Genomic DNA, 20,391 nt, shown 5'->3' with positions numbered 1-20,391 from the left:
ATGTGAGAGTTGGACTGTGAAGAAGGCTGAGCGCCCAAGAATTGATGCTTTTGAACTGTGGTGTTGGAGAAGACTCTTGAGAGTCCCTTGGACTGCAAGGAGATACAAGCAGTCCATTCTGAAGGAGATCAGCCCTGGGATTCCTTTGGAAGGAATGATGCTAAAGCTGAAACTCCAGTACTTTGGCCACCTCATGCAAAGAGTTGACTCATTGGCAAAGACTCTGATGCTGGGAGGGATTGGGGGCAGGAGAAGGGGACGACAGAGGATGAGATGGCTGGATGGCATCACTGACTCGATGGACGTGAGTCTGAGTGAACTCCGGGAGTTGGTGATGGACAGGGAGGCCTGGCGTGCTGCGATTCATGGGGTCACAAAGAGTCGGACACGACTGAGCGACTGATTTAATCTGATCTGGGGGCTCAAATGGTAAAGAATCTGCCTTCAATACAGGAGACCTGTGTTTGATCCCTGGGTTGGGAAGATCCCCTTGAGAGGGAAATGGCAGCCCACTCCAGTATTCTTGCCTGGAGAATTCCATGGACAGAGGAGCCTGGCAGGCTACAGTCCACAGGATTGCAGAGACAAGACTAAGCGAATTTCATTTTCTTTTTGGCAGTTTCTGGCTAAATATGCAACTATCATGACTTAATAACTGCACTCCTGGTCATCTGTCCCAGAGAAATAAAGATGTATGCTTACCTAAAAGCCTGTACATGATTTTTTTTTTCTTTTGCCCACGTAGCTTGTGGGATCTAAGTTCCCTAAGGATGGAAACTGGGCCCTTGGCAAGAGGAACAGAGTTCTAACCACCAGACCGCCTTTGGACATGAAAGTGAAAGTCGCTCAGTCGTGTCTGACTCTTTGCAACTCCAAGGACTACACAGTCCATGGAATTCTCCAGGCCAGAATACTGGAGTCGGTAGCCATTCCCTTTTCCAGCGGATCTTCCCAACCCAGGCATCCCGCATTGCAGGCAGATTCTTTACCAGCTAAGCCACATGGGACGGGAAGCCCGAGAATACTGGAGAGGATAGCGGATAGCGGATATCTCTTCTCTAGCGGATCTTCCCTACCCAGGAATTGAACAGGGGTCTCCAGCATTGCAGGCAGATTCTTTACCAACTGAGCTATGAGGGAAGCCACGATGCACTGTTATTACAAATACCAGTGTTATTTGTAATAGCCCCAAGCTGGAAACAATGCACATGTCCTTCAATGAGTCAACAGTCAGACACACTGTGGCACATTCACACCACTCAGCAAAACAAGGAAAGGAATGAATTACTGACAACTTGGATGAATTTCTAGAGAATTATATTGAAAAAGCTTACAAATCATATTCCAAAAGCTTACATTTTATATGATTCCACTTATAACATTCTTGAAATAACAAAGTTATAAAAACGGAAATCATATTAGTGATTGCCAGGGGTTAAGGAATGGGTGAGAGTGGAAGGAAAGTGGGTGTGATGGTAAAAGGGCTCTTTGTGGTGATGTCCTGTATCAATGTGGTATACTTTGTGGTGATACTAACTGTATCAATGTTAGCATGCTGCGTGTGATATTATCCTAATTTTGCAAGATGTTACCCTTCTGAGAAGCTAAGTAAAGGAAGTAAGGGATATATCTGTATTATTTCCTTCTACATGTAAATCAAAATAAGAATTTTTAAAAATCCAAGGAAACCATCATAAGCAACTACTATTTAGAAAATCATGTCAAATGAAAAGTACTGGATAAATGCTATGAATATGGCTCTGGAGTCAGAAAGACTCAAATTGGAGTCCTAGGAAATGGCAACCCACTCCAGTGTTCTTGCCTGGAGAATCCCAGGGACAGGGGAGCCTGGTGGGCTGCCGTCTATGGGGTTGCACAGAGTCGGACACGACCGAAGTGACTTAGCAGCAGCAGCAGCTGACACTAGGTAGCTTCGGGTAAGCTACTTAACCTCACGCCACAGCTGTCTCATCTATAAAGTGTGAATAACAGCACCTACCTTAACAGGATTGTTGGGAGAATTAAATACAATTTATGAAACCCTATCATTAACGGCATAGAGTAAGTTCAATAAATGAATGCTGTTAGAGCATGTTTTACAATTAGAACATATAGCTAACCTTCAGTTAGAAAGTTGAGGAAGTAATAACGCAAAAGAAACTCCTTAATTTGTTTTAGACAATTTCATTACAGTTTTAACCAGAAGGTAAAGAGGCTGATTAAAATGTCTTGTCTAGGATTTATTTTTTCCCCAGGAGATGAGGCTATAACAGAAAGGAAAATCAAAAGGTCTACAATTATAATGAACAAGTGAGAATTTCACTGAACTGTAATACATAAAATTAGCAACTTAAACTGTAATAAATTTTATCACAGATTTATTTTTTTGAGATAATTTAATAGGTTAAAAATAAATAATGAGTTCCCTGGTGGCCTGGGATTCCAGGCTTTCCTGGAGGACCAACTTCAATCTCTGGTTGGGGAATAATGAACAACAAAACCAAAAATAAACCTTCATTGTGTTAGTGAAAATGCAATAAATAAATCCATCAAGATGTTGATAAACATGAAACAGCCACAAAATGAAATATTATATAACTTAAAAAGGAAAATGTGAACAATATTAGGAGCAAGTTGGTTGCAAAAATTTACATGGTGTGATCACATTTTTAAAGAATCAAAGAAAAAGCAAGTCATATGTATTTATGTGGGCGTGTGTCCTCACAGCAAGGCTTTACAGCAAAATAATGATTAACACTGGGGTAGAAATTACTGGGATGGGTGAGGGCTATATGTATATAGGAGTCTGGATGGTATATCACAATTTTAACTTTTACTTTGTGTAAATTTTGCAAAGAGTAATTATTACTAGTAAATTAAGACAATTAATGCATTTGTTTAAGTAATATTCATGTTATAGCACTATACACTACTCTAAATTTCAAAGAACATGTATGAAAGCTTACAGGCCACTGCTCTTCAGTTGGTGTGCCCAAAGTTTCAAATATTCTTGTTAGTTGATCAAGGTCTGAATCTCCTGGCAAAAAAGGAACCTAAAAGAAAGTAAGAAGCAGATATTTCAAGATGATCTGTGATAGCTGTTACACAAATAGTATGATAAATTTAATAAGAAACATTAAACAATAACAAAAATAAAAACTTAGTCTAAGGGTGGGACTTCCCCAGTGATCCCAGAAATACAGACGTTTATCCTAACCCTTTTAGTTGCTTTAGAGATAGTACCATATTACAATCCAATAATTTTATGACGGTCGAATTTCAGAACACAGAATGAGCAATAATAAACCTTTATTGTCCTAAATGGTGTTAATAAACAGGCTGTACTTGGTGGAGGTTTTTTTAATTGGCCTGTTTGTTGGTTTCTTATTTCAAGGATGGTAATTACCTCTGGGAAATTACCTCTGAGAAGATAATGTTTACACAAATTGTAAGAACAAATACCTATAACAATACTGAAGAGTGTACATCAACTCAAGACTCACCCTTAGAAGCAACTCTGCTAATATACAGCCCACAGCCCACATGTCCACACCTACACCATACATTCTAGCTCCGAACAGTAGCTCAGGGGCCCGATACCACCTGGAGAACAAAAATAAACATTGTCATTTTAGAGTGGAATTAGTAAAGTACTTCTTAGAGAAAACTCCTCAGAAAAACATCATACACTGATGAAATGTACTTTTACAGATATATTAACTCAGAAAAATTGGCTATAAAATCAAAAGTTCCTTACTGCTGCAGGAAATTCACCCTCAGTCCATTCATCCTCTCACTTTTAGACGATGAACATGTTCTTTCTCCCAAAACCCTAAATACCATCCTACTTCTTAGCTGATTTTCTAATTCCTACTTCACTAAAATAATGCAAGTAATGAAAAAAAATTTCTACAGACTCACCAACAGTCATCTGCACACTCACAATCCACCTTCCCATTCATAACTACATAACTAGCCTTTAGTGTTTTTAAAGTCAGTCCCTCAACTTGGGCACTGGATACAACACTCTTGCCTGTTTCCAAGGATATTGCTCCTGCAATTCTCTTTTTCCTACAACAGTCAGCTTTTTGTTCTTTACTAGATTTATTACTATCAATGTTAAACATACCATTGTTTTCATAGCCTTAAAAAAATAAACTAAAAAACAAAGAAACAAACAACAAAAACTTCTCTGAACCCTGCTGCCCCTAACACCCCTCATTCTCTGGTTGTATGTTCTTACTGTCTCCATTTACTCTTCTCTTAACTCCATCAGTCAGGTTTTCATCCCACACCACTCCACCAAAATTGCTCTTGTCTAGGTTATCAAGATATCCCTATCACTAATCTAAATTGTTAATTCTCAGTCCTCATTTTAATTTGACCTATTAGTAGTGTCTGATTTCAAAGTAGAGAAAGTCAGAAACAGGTAGATGAAAACCAGTGAAACGCAACGCTCATGTATGTGGGTCCTTGTTTTCCTGAGTTCCCAGAGTTCCTGAACGACGGGCCTAATTTTTCCAGAAATTACCTGAACAACTACTTATATCCCTTACTTTATACTCTAGGATCAGGTGATTGACACTCAATGAGATCTATTTGGAAGAAGGTGACAAAGTAATTTAAAGGACAGAAAATCTGAAGATCGTCTCAGATTCTTAAGAGTCAGGGAAGTTAACAAATGCCATCTGGACAAGAATTATAAAATCTACTGTCCCTATCCATATAATGTGATTTTTAGTTTTTATTTTCTGTTTATACTTTTTATGTATAAACAGAAAATATTAGCAATGAAAAATCCAAATAAAAGCACTGCTTTGTTTAGGGAATTTTCATTCACACTCAATGATATAAAATATGGAATCAGAACTGACCAATAAAATAAACACAGGCCCCCCCCAAGTCAGGTGGTTATGTAAAAGAACAGCCACTATAGTTCCAACCTACCTAACTAAACTGTGTAAGAAGTATAAATTAGTCCCCCCAAATTACTAGGTAAATCTCTGGGGACTGAATTAATTCAACTCCATTAGAAAGAAGGGCTGAATATTTTTTCACTGTTTAATAAGATACCAACAATAACTCCTGAACTCAGCCAAAATTCAAAGAAGCCAAATGAGGCTCATTTGTGATTAATATCCTACACAATACAAGCTTTAGTTAGTTAAGGAATCCTTACCTGGTTACAACCTGATGTGTATAAGCTCTACTGGGGCTCCCAAATGATTTGGCCAGGCCAAAATCGGCCAGTTTTAGAACTCCATTTTCATCTAGCAACAAGTTGTTTGGTTTTAGGTCCTATATAATGGAGATTTTAAACCAACAAATAAGCGGGGTGAAGGAGAGCATCATAGTAATACATTTAGTTATATTTAAATCTAGCAGAAACAGGTAACACTCCAAATTTAACCACCACCAAAATTTTTTTCATTGATGTAAAATCCTAAAAATCAAAATAAGATTAGCTATATTTCTTAGTGAGGCCTTGGGTCAAGGTACTTCTTTTCAATGAACTTCAATTTATATACTTCACAGGTTTGCTGTGAGGATTAAATTTAATATTTCCTATGAAAAGCCTAGTGTAATGATTGGTTCCTAGTAAGCATTCAAAAAACAGCTGCTGCTATTAATTCAATAACAATATATACAGGGAACTCCCTGGTGGTCCAGCGGTTAGGACTCTGCATGTCACTGTTGAGGGCCCCGGTTTGATCCCTGGTTGGGGAACTAAGATCCCACAAGCCGTGAGGCCCAAAACAATAAACACCACAATATATGAACTTTAGTAAATAAAAACATTATGTGTTTATAAAAGATGAAGAATATAGTCTTCACAATCAATGCTAAAAAGATATTAGCCTTAACCTAAAAGGAATTCCAAGCTTAAGTATGACAATTACTATTATATATATTTTAGCTACTTTATGTACTGATAAATAGGATGCCTACAAACATCTACCTATCTAAATCATCAGCCTTGTTCTAGTAGCTGAATGTTCCTAACAATGACTCAGCCATTTCAGAAATTTTACTTCATTACTTCCCAGAGTTTCAGAGCTACCAGAAATATTTTTCCAGAAGTATTTTTGCATTGTATAATTTAATCCAGACGCCCACTGTTGTTGTTTTCTATTATAACAGTATAGCACAAAAAACACTGAACTTCAAGCCAAAATATCTAGGTTCTAATACTCTTGTCAGTCACTACAGCTGCTGACCTCAAAAAAAAAAAAAAAATGTAACTTTTGGGTCAGCAACTTAACTCTTCAAGTATGAAAAAAATGAAGGAATTGGCCTCTTGCATTTCTAAATTCCACCTAGTAACACAGAGTTTTCACAGCGCCACCTGGTTTAACTGAAGGAGCGCAGAGAGGAAGAAGGGTGGATAGAACAGTCCAGTTCTACTTTTATAATTTACATACTTAGGCCTTTTGTGTAATAAACTGGCTGCAGAAAGTCTGACTACAACATAAAGACACAATCATACTTGGTTAAAAACCTTACCCTATGCAGAATCCAATGTTGATGTAAATATTCTAATCCTTGAAGAGTCATCAACATATAGGCTTTGATGTGTGAAGGTGTTAGCACAAGACTGTTATCCTTTATTATAACCTGTAAAGTAGGCAGACAGTATACAGGTACGCTTTTATCATTCCAAATAAATTCTACTATATCAAATCATTTATAGACAAAAGATGGACTTATTCATAAAGGAGATTCTTTATGAAAGAAAAGAGATTCTTGCCTAACTCTCCTTAGGAAGCACGGTCAGAACTCCCAGTTATGTGGTTAGGCAAAGTCTCTTTAGAAGGAAAGCAGTACTGTCTCCTACTGCTTTGTTTTTAGGCATCCATGTAGCAATCATCTGCCGTTTCACTTGCCCCAGGATATACAGCCCCTCCTGATAACAGCATTCAACATTCCTTTCGGAAACCTCGGGTTCCCAGCTTAGTCCACGTGGTTACACGTTGTGCACTACCTGTGGCCTCCAAAGGTAGCGGACACATGATCCAGGCATGCTCCGTCACCACTCTACAGCCTGCTTTCCAGACTAGTTCAGGGATAGAAATGTGAGCCAAGCCAAGCCATACTTGAGCTAGAATCAAAGGCAACAAAATACTTTCTCTCCTCAGGCATTATTAAGCTCTAAGGATAGAAGCCTACAAGCACCTGAGCCACTATATTGAGAAATTTTACCCATGAACGAGGCAACAGAGAACAAGTGAAAAATTGTGTTCTGCTAGCATTATTTGTGAACTATGATTCAAGTCAGTTTATTCCCAGACTTTTAGTTATACGAGCTAAAAATGCAATTTTCTTTTTTTCAAATAGGTGAAAGACACTTTTAATCTCAGTTTTTAACACTTCAGTTGTGTAACCACTACCACAACCAAAAACAGTTTTACAATTTCCCCTAAACTCCCCCATGCCTCTCTCTACTCAATCTTCCCCTCGATTCCTAACCCCAGCAACCAAAGATCTGATTTCTGTTCCTTTAGTTTTTCCTTTTCCAAAAAAAAAACATACATGAATCATACAGCATCAGTAGCTTTTGAGCCTGGCTTCTTTCCTTTAGTGTAACGTATCTGAGAGTTACCTATACTACTGCATATGTTAATAGTTTGTTTCTTTTTATTCTCAAATAGTATTCCACTTTATAAATGTACCAGTTTGTTTATACATTCACTTGATGAAAGACATTTGGGTTGTTTTCAGTTTGGGTCATTATGAAGAAAGCTAAACATCTGTGTGGACATGTTTTTGTTTCTCTTGGATAAATAAATATATAGATGGATTTCTAGATCATATCCTAAGGGTGTATTTAGTGTAAGAAACTGCCAAACTGTTTTTTCCAAAGTGGCTGTATCTTTGCATTCTCATCAGCAGTGTATAAGAATTCCACTTGTTCCACATCTCCAGACTGTCCATCATTGAGATTCAATTAGTATTAATGAAAAGCCTAAAATCTTATTCTTCTCAAAAAGAAACTTGGTTTTCAAAAGGACAGTCTGTGATAATACCACAAGGAAGTTCCAAACCCTCCAAAGCCACACACTTATTTTTCTAAAAAGTAATGTTAATAAGGTATTGGGAACTTGGCAGACAACAAATGCTATCGAAATCCAAATCTTGTATGTAACACTGGGAATATGGGTAAATGATTCAGAAGATCTTTGACTTAAGACCACATCTAGATTTCAACAAAATTTAAGCATTCTTTTGACTACCTTCTTCAAAGGTAGAAAATAAACATTTAGATTCTCTTTTGATAAACAGGAAAATAAATTTCTCCAGAAATCTTAGTCTTACCTCTAGATCAGTTTCCATAAAATCAAAGACAAGACTAATGTTAGATTTATGTCCAAAAGCATCAAGGAGCTACAAAGCAAAATTTAAAAAAAAAATCAACATGTGATACTCTTAATAAATACTTGACATTATACCTAAGTTTTTAATCTTTAAAAACTTAAGCATTTGGACTGTAAAGTTTAAATAATTTTATTAAATTTAATATTTATCCATTTTTGGCTAGGAATTAGTACTTTGAAGCACAAGATATTAAGCCTTACTATTAAAAAAAAAAAAATCACCAATACTTAACCTCTCCCTCCAAATTTTAGGAATTATAATTAAGTAATGAATTAATGAGAACCTCACTGAAGTCCCTATAATCTAGAAAAACTCCCAACCTTGGTACTTAAGAAAATCCAACAAACAGCAGCAATAGCTATTATTCACTGAATGAGTGTGTTCCCTATGCCAGACATTATCCCAGGTAAGTAGGTGTTAGTTGCTCAGTCATATCGGGCTCTTTGTGAGCCCATGGCCTGTAGCCCACCAGGCTCCTCTGTCCATGGGATTCTCCAGGCAAGAATACTGGAGTGAGTTACCATTACTAGACGTGTATTCAGTGAACTAGTCTCATAACAACCCTATGAGGTAGAGACTATGAGGCAGAGTTCAAGGGAAACTGCTCAAGGTCTTACACATGCTAGAGCTCTCTAGACTTCAAAATTTCTGATAAAGTCAGCCTGTATGCCCATATTTAATTTATTTCAGCAGCTGTATAGTTTTTAAAACACTGCCTATAAGAACAATTAGGATAAAAAATACATTTCAGCCTTTTTGTAAGGCTCACCTAGGACAACTCCTTCCTGAGCCTTCAATCAACATCCACATTTGGAAAGGCAGGGTCCCAAACCCCAGAAACTTAGATCATACTCACACCAATTATATTTGGATGACTTAGCTCCTGTAATAATTTTATCTCTCTTAAGGCTGTTCTATTTATACCTAGATAAAAAGGCAAAGAAAAAAGTGAAAAAGAATTCTGAAATCTCAAACCTTCTTATAAACATATTTTTTGGGAAAGATCAGTCTCTGATGAAATAGCAATGAATATTCCTCAGGAAAAAAAAAATAACAATTTTTATAACATACCTGTTTCCAATTTATATTGCTTTGTTTTTAAAACAGTTTAGGACAGACTATGATAAATGATGAAAAAAGTATTCACTTCATCTATAGAATATGAGATCTGAAGACTCCTGGAATAATATGTACACAAGTATGTAGCCTATAGCTGAGAAGTTAATAGCTTTTCTTCTCTTGCCTTATGAATATTAGAGGCAGATTCTTTAAGCTAACAGAAAACTAGTGATTAAATACCATCTTTCCCAATGCAAAGGACAAAACCCAACATTTTAAAATAAGATCTGATGGGATTTCCCTGGTGGTCCGTGCACCCAATGCAGGGGGCCCAGGTTTGACCCTCCCTGGTCAGGAAACGAGATCCCACACGTCGCGAGTTAAGAGTTTGCTTCCCACAACTAAGAGATCCTGTATGCCACAATGAAGATCAAAGATCCAGCATGCTGCAACTAAGACCCAGTGTAGCCAAATAAATAAGTACTGGGGAAAAAAAAACAAAAAACGACCTGGTATTAGTATTAGAGAGATGATGGATCCTTTACACAGAAACTATTTCCTGATGACTAAATAGGACTTAGCGCTCAAACAGAGCTTTAGCAGAAGGGATGCAAAAATCTCCCCCATCCCTATACATTTATTCTATAGTGAGCTTTGTATACTTCCATGAATCCTGAATTTTCAAAGTAACCAGAAGCTCAGAAAAACAGTGGCTTGAAAACAACTAAAGCAGTAATGAAGACAGTAAGACAAGTCACTAATAACCTTGCTGTTTTCCATCTGCTTAGGTGATCTGAATATCCTCTGAACACCCAAATGGTGAAAAGTACAAATATCCTATCTCTATCCTGAGTCTATCGTTAGTCTTCTGGGACCTGCAATAACTCTACCCAGAAACCACTGTTAACTTAATTAATACTTTGTTCTTTTCCTCAGTGAGAAGAACCACCTTTTCTGTTCTGTCAGATTACATGAAATAAGTTACTTACCATCTTTAGCTTCTGATCTATGTCCAAGTTTGATCTGGTAGAGGAAAACACAATAAAAACGTGTTAAACTATTTAGACAAATGCGTAATACATAAACACTTCAAATGCTTAAAGCAAAAATACATAACTACTTATATGTAGCTAATATTAGCAGGCAAGGAGGGAGCAGGAATCACGAGTCAGAAAGGCAAAATTAACAATATAATAAAGGATCAAGTACCTATCATTCCTTTCCCCTCAAGTTTTGAATTACACAACTTTGTAAGATTAAATGTGGAATAAATTAAATGCATACAGGCTAATAAAAGAAGCACTTCAAATTAGACTACTTGGGAGGAAATATGTAACATATAAAATAACATGCTTAATATGCCCAATAATATACTCCCAGGGACCACATTTTCCAAGAAGAAAAATTATAGATTGTGATACATATAGAACTTAGGGAGATAATCTAGGTGGGTGGTGGTGGTTTGGTCACTAAGTCAGTATCTGACTCTTGCAACCCCATGAACTGTAGCCCACCAAACTCCTCTGTCCATGGAATCTTCCAGGCAAGAATACTGGAGTGGGTTGCCATTTCCTTCTCCAGGGGATTTTCCCAACCCAGGGACTGAACCCAGGTCTCCTGCACTACAGGCAGATTCTTTACTGACTGAGCCACCAGGGGAAGCCCAATAAACAAAACAAGCACTTCAAGTTAAGACTACTTGGGAAGAAATATGTAACATATAAATAACATGCTTAATATGCTCCCAGGGACCACATTTTCCAAGAAGGAAAATTACAGATTGTGATGGATACAGAAAATGGTTAAACTTTTGCTACTATATACAAGCACAGTGAACTGCATTAATAGGTTCAGTCTCACACAAACCCAACTACTAGGTTAAAGAACAAGAGCTTACTACTTTATGCAATGACAATGTAGCCAAGAATACAAAAAAAAAAAAAAAAAAAAAATCCTACTCCAGAAAATCAGCTATTTTACCTTTTAAAATACTCCCCACCTATATACTACAAACAACTTTTAACTTAAAGGTAGGCTATTTATTTTATCTTGGGCTTCCCTGGTGGCTCAGCCAGTAAAGAATCTGCTTGTTACACAGGAGACCCAGGTTCAATTCCTGGGTCAGGAAGATACCCTGGAGAAGGGAATGGCAATCCACTCCAATATTCTTGCCTGGAGAATCCCATGGACAGAGGAGCCTGGTGGGCTAGTCCATGGGGTCAAAAAGAGTCGGACACAATTGAGCGACTAACACTTCCACAGGCTATTTATTACAGCACCAAAAAATATAAGGCACATAGGAATTAAAGCCAATAAGAGACGTATGAAGCTTTCCAAGAACATTATAGAACACTCTTGAACATGTTTTAATGTTCAAGAAATGTGATCAAAATAAACACAGACAGCATGTTCATGGATAGAAAGATTCAATATCATAAATACATCAATTCTCTTTAATTAAACTAGATGTAAAGTACAACAGCATTTTTCATGGACACTGACAAACGGATTCTAAACTTTATACAGAAAAGTAAGGAGCTAAGAACAGATAACTTAAAACATTACTTTTTACTGTGTTTAGGAAATGTAATAGACTAGTTTCATGAAGCCATCTACATCATCACTCAGATTCAATAATTACCAATATTTTGCCATATTTACTTCATCCATCCTCTTTTTTGTTGGCTACAACATACATTTTTTTTATGCTGTGGTTGGACTTTGTATTATTTCATCCCTATATACTTCAACAGGGATCTCTAAAACGTGGACATATTCTTATATACCCATAATGCCATTCTCCTAATAAAATTAATAATAATGCCATACAGCATGTAATAACTAGTTCATATTCAAATTCTGATTTGGTTCAAATTTCTCAACTGACTCATAGAGTAAGCCAAGATAATTTCGAAGAAGAGTAGTTGGGCTTCCCTGGAAATCCAATGGTTGAGAATCCACCTGCCAATGCAGGGGACAGGGGTTCAATCCCTGGTCTGGAAAGATTTCACAACTAAGCCATGGGGCAACTAAGCCCCTGCGGCACAACTGAGCCCACACACTGAAGCTACCAAAGCCCAACACCCTGGAGACCAGGTTCTGCAATAAGAGAAGCTACTGCAATGAGAAGCCCCCATACCACAACTACAGAAAGCCCTCGAGAATTTACAAGGCAACCGTAAGTACAGACCCTAGAGCAGTGCAGCAGGAATGGAGGGAAAAAGAAAATCAACCAATAAAAGAATAGTATGCCCAGAAACAAATCCAAGTATAAACTGGAACTTGGCATTACAACTCACCAGGAAAAGAATGTACTAAAAAAATGTTGAGAGCTGGGGGAAAAATACTAGATTTTCATACTACACAACAAAGAAAATTTAACTCCAAATGGAATGTAGACCTAAATGTGAAAAGCGATACTTTAAAATTTTCAGATGAAAATACAGGAGAATTCTTTATAATCTAGAAGCAGGGAAGCACACAAAAAAAGGGAACCAAAAAAGGGGAAAAATAGACAAATTTAACCAGACTAAAATTTTAAATACCTGTACCTCAAAAGATACCATAAATAAACTAAAAGCCCAAAGTCTGAGAGACAATGATTGAAGAAATTTTCACATACTAAAGTACAAACAAGTCATTCTGGCTTATTTAACAAACTTTATGCTAACCAGATATGGAATGAAGCAGGGCAAAGACTAATAGAGTTTTGCCAAGAAAATGCACTGGTCATAACAAACACCCTCTTCCAACAACACAAGAGAAGACTCTATACATGGACATCACCAGATGGTCAACACTGAAATCAGACTGATTATATTCTTTGCAGCCAAAGATGGAGAGCTCTATACAGTCTGCAAAAACAAGACCAGGAGCTGACTGTAGCTCAGACCATGAACTCCTTATTGCCAAATTCAGACTTAAAGTGAAGAAAGTAGGGAAAACCACTAGACCATTCAGGTATGACCTAAATCAAATCCCTTATGATTATACAGTGAAAGTGAGAAATAGATTTAAGGGCCTAGATCTGACAGATAGAGTGCCTGATGAACTATGGACTGAGGTTCGTGACACTGTACAGGAGACAGGGATCAAGACCATCCCCATGGAAAAGAAATGCAAAAAAGCAAAATGGCTGTCTGGGGAGGCCTTACAAATAGCTGTGAAAAGAAGAGAAGCGAAAAGCAAAGGAGAAAAGGAAAGATATTAACATCTGAATGCAGAGTTCCAAAGAATAGCAAGAAGAGATAAGAAAGCCTTCTTCAGCGATCAATGCAAAGAAATAGAGGAAAACAACAGAATGGGAAAGACTAGAGATCTCTTCAAGAAAATCAGAGCTACCAAAGGAACATTTCATGCAAAGATGGGCTCGATAAAGGACAGAAATGGTATGGACCTGACAGAAGCAGAAGATATTAAGAAGAGACGGCAAGAATACACAGAAGAACTGTACAAAAAAGATCTTCACAACCCAGATAATCACGATGGTGTGATCACTGACCTAGAGCCAGACATCCTGGAATGTGAAGTCAAGTCGGGCTTAGAAAGCATCACTACAAACAAAGCTAGTGGAGGTGATGGAATTCCAGTTGAGCTATTCCAAATCCTGAAAGATGATGCTGTGAAAGTGCTGCACTCAATATGCTAGCAAATTTGGAAAACTCAGCAGTGGCCACAGGACTGGAAAAAGTCAGTTTTCGTTCCAATCCCAAAGACAATGCCAAAGAATGCTCAAACTACCACACAATTGCACTCATCTCACACGCTAGTAAAGTAATACTTAAAATTCTCCAAGCCAGGCTTTAGAAAAGGCAGAAGAACCAGAGATCAAATTGTCAACATCTGCTGGATCATGGAAAAAGCAAGAGAGTTCCAGAAAAACATCTATTGCTGCTTTACTGACTATGCCAAAGCCTTTGACTGTGTGGATCACAATAAACTGTGGGAAATTCTGAAAGAGATGGGAATACCAGACCACCTGATCTGCCTCTTGAGAAATCTGTATGCAAGTCAGGAAGCAACACTTAGAACTGGACATGGAACAACGGACTGGTTGCGAATAGGAAAAGGAGTTCGTCAAGGCTGTATATTGTCACCCTGTTTATTTAACTTATATGCAAAGTATATCATGAGAAACGCTGGACTGGAAGAAACACAAGCTGGAATCAAGATTGCCGGGAGAAATATCAATAACCTCAGATATGCAGATGACACCACCCTTATGGCAGAAAGTGAAGAGGAACTAAAAAGCCTCTTGATGAAGGTGAAAGTGGAGAGTGAAAAAGTTGGCTTAAAGCTCAACATTCAGAAAACGAAGATCATGGCATCTGGTCCCATCACTTCATGGGAAATAGATGGGGAAACAGTGGAAACAGTGTTAGACTTTATTTTTCTGGGCTCCAAAATCACTGCAGATGGTGACTGCAGCCATGAAATTAAAAGACGCTTACTCCTTGGAAGGAAAGTTATGACCAACCTAGATAGCATATTCAAAAGCAGAGACATTACTTTGCCAACAAAGGTTCATCTAGTCAAGGCTATGGTTTTTCCTGTGGTCATGTATGGATGTGAGAGTTGGACTGTGAAGAAGGCTGAGCGCCCAAGAATTGATGCTTTTGAACTGTGATGTTGGAGAAGACTCTTGAGAGTCCCTTGGACTGCAAGGAGATCCAACCAGTCCATTCTAAAGGAGATCAGCCCTGGGATTTCTTTGGAAGGAATGATGCTAAAGCTGAAACTCCAGTACTTTGGCCACCTCATGCGAAGAGTTGATTCATTGGAAAAGACTCTGATGCTGGGAGGGATTGGGGGCAGGAGGAGAAGGGGACGACAGAGGATGAGATGGCTGGATGGCGTCACTGACTCGATGAACGTGAGTCTGAGTGAACTCCGGGAGTTGGTGATGGACAGGGTGGCCTGGCGTGCTGTGATTCATGGGGTCGCAAAGAGACGGACACAACTGAGCGACTGATCTGATCTGATGCTAACCAGAACAGCCTGCTTCGTCGTCTATGAAACACATACTGTCTATCTGCTTTAAATATTGGAATAAAAGGGTCCACTACCAAAAGTGAAAATCGCACAGTTGTGTCTGACTCTTTGCAACCCCATGGAGCCTGAGAGGCTCCTCTGTCCATGGGATTCTCCAGGCAAGAATAATGGAGTAGACTGCCATTCCCTTCTCCAGGGGATCTTCCCAATCCAGGGATTGAACCCAAGTCTCCCACATCGCAGGAGGATTCTTAACCATCTGAGCCACTGTAAAGAATGCCTATTTTGAAGATAAGGATAAATACCTCCCTTTCAGGGACTTCAAAGGTAGTACTCCTTTGATAAGATCCCCTTCCCAGGAGCCAAGGTCATACTGACTCACTATATACAATTATCTGTCTTCTGATCTTTTTTTTTTTTTTAAACTTTGAAGGAATGTACCCCAGTCATGTTTGATGTTTTCTGTTCTGACAAGATATAAACTACACTGAAAACCATACTTCTTCAGAACTCAGAGCTATCTGAGAGACTGCCTTCTGGGCTATAATCCTAAGATTGGCTCGAATAACACTCTTCTATTCTTATTATAGATTTACATTGACAATGATATCTGTAGTGCGTATTTCTGACTAAGGTTCAGTATCCAAAATATATAAGAAATTCCACCAAGTCAACAGGAAAGGAAAAAAATGTAGGCAACCTAACAGAAAAAGTATAAAAAGCCAATAAATCTAGGAAAAGACGATCAAGCTCACTGGTAATCAGAGAGATATTAATTGAAAAAACATCCATATACCACTTTAGATCCATTTGATTGACAACCGTTGTAAAGTCTGATGATACAAACATGGTGAAAGTGCGGTGGGAGGTTAAACTGAGCCAACCATTTTTGAAAGCAGTTTGATAGTATCTGGATGTTGATGTGTATTCCCTTGCTGTTGTTCAGGCACTCAGTCATGGCCAACTCTTTGCAACCCCATGGACTGCAGCACGCCAGGCTTCCCTGTCCTTCACCATCTCCCAGAGTTTGCTTAAACTAATGACCACTGAGTTCGTGATGCCATCCAACCATCTTGTTCTGTTATCCCCTTCCCCTCCTGCCTTCAATCTTTCTCAACATCAGGGTATTCTCTATGCAGCAACAATTGGCAATTAGTTTCAACTGTAGATACATTTTCTAGAGAAATGCACAAATGTATGTCTGTGGAAAGACTGTATCAGAGTAAAACATTAAAAAGAAAAAAAAGCAGCTTAAATGTTTATCAACAAGAGTTTGGATAGACCAATTTTAGTGTAGTCATAGAATAGAATCTGATCATCAAAGAGCATGAATAAACAGATCTACATGTATCCATCTGGAAGATTTCAGAAACGATACTGATTCAGAAAAACAAGTTGCAAAAGAGAGTGTGTGTGTGTGTGTGTGTGTGTGTGTCTGTGTGTAGCAAGAGAGAAAGAGCTTAGAAGTATACAATAATGTGTATTGTTGAGATATATAAAACAAATACCGCAAAGTGAAAACTGCTCCAAAAAGCTACCACAGAGGACTGGTTAAACTGGGAAACGTAAATTCAATACAACTGTTTAAAAAGGATAAGGTGTATTAATGATATTTTAAAGGTCCAAGGAGATCCAACCAGTCCATTCTGAAGGAGATCAGCCCTGGGATTTCTTTGGAAGGAATGATGCTAAAGCTGAAACTCCAGTACTTTGGCCACCTCATGCGAAGAGCTGACTCATTGGAAAAGACTCTGATGCTGGGAGGGATTGGGGGCAAGAGGAGAAGGGGACGACAGAGGATGAGATGGCTGGATGGCATCACTGACTCGATGGACGTGAGTCTGAGTGAACTCCGGGAGTTGGTGATGGACAGGGTGGCCTGGCGTGCTGCGATTCATGGGGTCGCAAAGAGTCGGACACGACTGAGGGACTGATCTGATCTGAAAGGTCCAAAATACAACAGGTGAAATAATACATGCTTATTACTCCTTTTCTGTTAAATTCAAGAAAAGAAAGAAAGAAAGTGAAGTCACTCAGTCATGTCCGACTCTGCGACCCCATAGACTGTAGCCTACTACGCTCCTCCATCCATAGGATTTTCCAGGCAAGAGTACTGGAGTGGGTTGCCATTCCCTTCTCCAGAGGATCTTCCCAATCCAGGGATCGAACCCAGGTCTCCCGCATTGTAGGCAGACACTTTACTGTCTGAGACACCAGGGAAGCCAGTAAATGAGTGTGAGTAGAAATTGAGTATTGGGAGGGGAAGATGCACAAGCACCAAATCTCTAGGGTTTATAGTTTAAGTCTAGACAATGTCTGAACCAAGGAAGAAGGCCATTCAGGGAATCATAAGTATGCTATCTAAAAAAATGGATGTAAATACCAGAGAAAACAATTTTGGAGTTGAAAGGCATTGCTCCAATGAGTGAAAACCAGAGGCATGCTTGGCCTAGTAACTGACTAAAATAAAAAAAATGCTTTGAGAATTAATGGGGTTTGGTAAAAGGAGAAATATTCCTGGTTTTTTTTTGAGGTACAGTTGACATACATTATGTAAGTTTCAGGTGTACAACACAGTGATTTAAAGGTTATATATTCCATTTATATATAGGTTACATTCCATAAAACTACAAAGATGTACTATTTGAAATAAAAATTAAATGTAAATGAATATTCCATAATGAGTCACTTTCAAGGGGTAGCAGTCTATCACTGAGAAATATAGTGCTAAGTTGCTTCAGTCATGTCCGACTCTTTGTGACCCTATGGACCAGAGCCCACCAGGCTCCTCTGTCCACAGAATTCTCCAGACAATACTCAAGTGGGTTGCCATGCCCTTCTCCAGGGAATCTTCCCGATTCAGGGACTGAACCCACGTCTCTTATGTCTTCTGCATTGGCAGGCAAGTTCTTTACCACTAGCATCACCTGGGAAGCCCATCACTGAGAAATAGGATGAATTCTAAATCCTAATTTATGATAAAAGCAAGCAAGTAAGTAAACCAACTGGGATTTTCAGAAAACCCACAGAACTCAATATGCCAACAGTTTGAAGAGACCGTATCAGTTAGTCAAGCCAATACATTTTTAAGAGTGTCTGCAAAGGTACTAGCCACAGTCCTAAATATAATTTGAGTGGTAGTAAATAGAAAATAAACTCAAAGATAAAAGATTTTGATAAATGCTATGAAGATAACACAGAAATATGGAAAAGAACACTAGGGAAGAAGGCAGGTACACCTGTTTTAGCTAGAATGACCAGCATAAGTCTGTATGTACAAGAGATATCTGACTGAGATCTAAATGATAAGGAACCAGCCAAGCCAAGTTTTAGAGGAAAAATACACCAACTGGAAGCCAGAGCAAATGCAATGAATCTGGGACTGGGATGCATTTAATATACTCAAGGGATAGAAAGGTCAGTGTGGCTAGAATAAAGTGAACCAGGGGCAGAATCAGAAAAATAACTTAAAAAGGATTAGGAAGTTAAGGGTTTTACAAGGGAGTAGCTATAAATAGCATTGACTTATAGAACACAAACTGAAAAAGGAGATTAGACACATTAGAAAAAGTAAAAAAGATAACTATGACAGCAATAATTGTAGAAAAGAAGAATGGGGAGCAGGTGTTAAGAATATGAGAGGTATGTGCTTCAAAGGAATTAGGGGTTTTGAAGGAAAAACAGGTTCAGAGCAGCAACAGGAACAATAGGAAGGTGGCTACCTAAGCCACCAACAGGCCTTTTGTGCTCAGTCACTCAGCCATGTCTGACTCTTTGCAACGCCGCGGACCCACCAGGTTCCTCTATCTATGAGGTGTGAGGAAGCCAGCCTCTCCTGAGAGGGTTACTGATTTCAGAAGTATGGGGAAAGGCAATCAGCCTGGAAGCAGTACCACTGGATCTAAAGCCTGGCTCTCTCAACTACTACCTGTGCCATCTTGATGAGTCACCTCATCTCCCTTAGCTTCAGGCACCTCAAGTATAAAACCAAGATACCTTACCTACGTCACCTGGTTCTTATGAGGGTCAAATGAAAAAACAAGGGTCAGAGTGCTTGGCATATAGAAAGCCAAATATGACCTAAGTTTCTTGAATGAAATGCAAGTAAAAAAGGTACTTAAACCATTAAAAAAAGGCACCCCATCAATGTCATTAATGCTGGCAAAAGCCTTTAATGGTAAATATGTATTCAGAAAAATACAGATATAGAGTGGACGCTGGTGAGGAAGAAATAGGGACCTGGAAAGATGAGTAGTTCTGAGGGCCCAACAGACGAGCATATTTGTCCCCTTTGTCAATGTGTGCGTTTATAAAACAAACAAGATACAGACCTTCTTCATCTCAGTTTCAATGGATAGAACAAAACGCTAGTTCAACCCGAGTTCCACCCTGGAACACAAGACACTAAGATATTCTATTTTCTTTGAAAATGACATAAGTAACTCATTAGCAGAGCACAGTCAAGAGTAGTAACAAGGCGAGTCACCGGCTCTAACACAGACACAGACAGACATACACACACACCAGTAACAAGGCGAGTCACGGGCTCTCACACACACACAGACACACGAGTAACAAGGCGAGTCACCAGCTCAAACACACAGAGACACACACACAGAGACACACACACATGCACCTGTAACAAGGAGAGTCACCGGCTCTAACACACAAACACAGAGACACAGACACACACACAGACACACACACACACACGAGTAACAAGGCGAGTCACCGGCTCTAACACACAGACACACACACACGCACCAGTAACAAGGCGAGTCACCGGCTCTAACACACACACAGACACACACACACCTTCAAGACACAAAAACAAACTGCAACTCACTTTCTTAATGGCGACAATTTGGTTGGTGTTCTTGTCTCTGGCCTTGTAAACCGTGGCAAACTAGACAGAAAAACAGGAGTCATGTTAGGTTTGTGAGGACTTCTTGGTTTGTGTTGGTCTTT

At 38.8% G+C, this 20,391-nt stretch overlaps 1 protein-coding gene across 4 annotated transcripts in view; it reads right to left on the bottom strand.

The window, feature by feature from the left end:
- CDK7 (cyclin dependent kinase 7) overlaps positions 1-20,391 on the bottom strand; it is a 28,350-nt gene that overhangs the window by 7,487 nt on the left and 472 nt on the right. For 2 of the 4 annotated variants that reach the window (XM_086362055.1, XM_086362056.1), the window contains exons 2-9: positions 20,270-20,329; positions 10,422-10,455; positions 9,230-9,297; positions 8,314-8,382; positions 6,505-6,615; positions 5,180-5,298; positions 3,504-3,603; positions 2,967-3,053 (exon numbers count right to left, since the gene is read on the bottom strand). In XM_086362055.1, coding sequence (XP_086218181.1) covers positions 2,967-3,053; positions 3,504-3,603; positions 5,180-5,298; positions 6,505-6,615; positions 8,314-8,382; positions 9,230-9,297; positions 10,422-10,455; positions 20,270-20,329 — 648 coding nt within the window. Of the gene's footprint in view, positions 1-1,300; positions 2,474-2,966; positions 3,054-3,503; positions 3,604-5,179; positions 5,299-6,504; positions 6,616-8,313; positions 8,383-9,229; positions 9,298-10,421; positions 10,456-20,269; positions 20,330-20,391 lie in introns of those variants that run through there. The other 2 variants (XM_086362057.1, XM_086362058.1) reach the window with 2 other exon arrangements.

Source organism: Bos grunniens, chromosome 20 (genome assembly GCF_055505025.1).
Source record: "Bos grunniens cultivar Pamir isolate PY7600 chromosome 20, Bosgru_T2T1.0, whole genome shotgun sequence".
Classification (NCBI taxonomy): domain Eukaryota; kingdom Metazoa; phylum Chordata; class Mammalia; order Artiodactyla; family Bovidae; genus Bos; species Bos grunniens.
The sequence above is the reverse complement of the archived record's forward strand: the minus strand, read 5'-3'. Positions and strand labels throughout refer to the sequence as shown.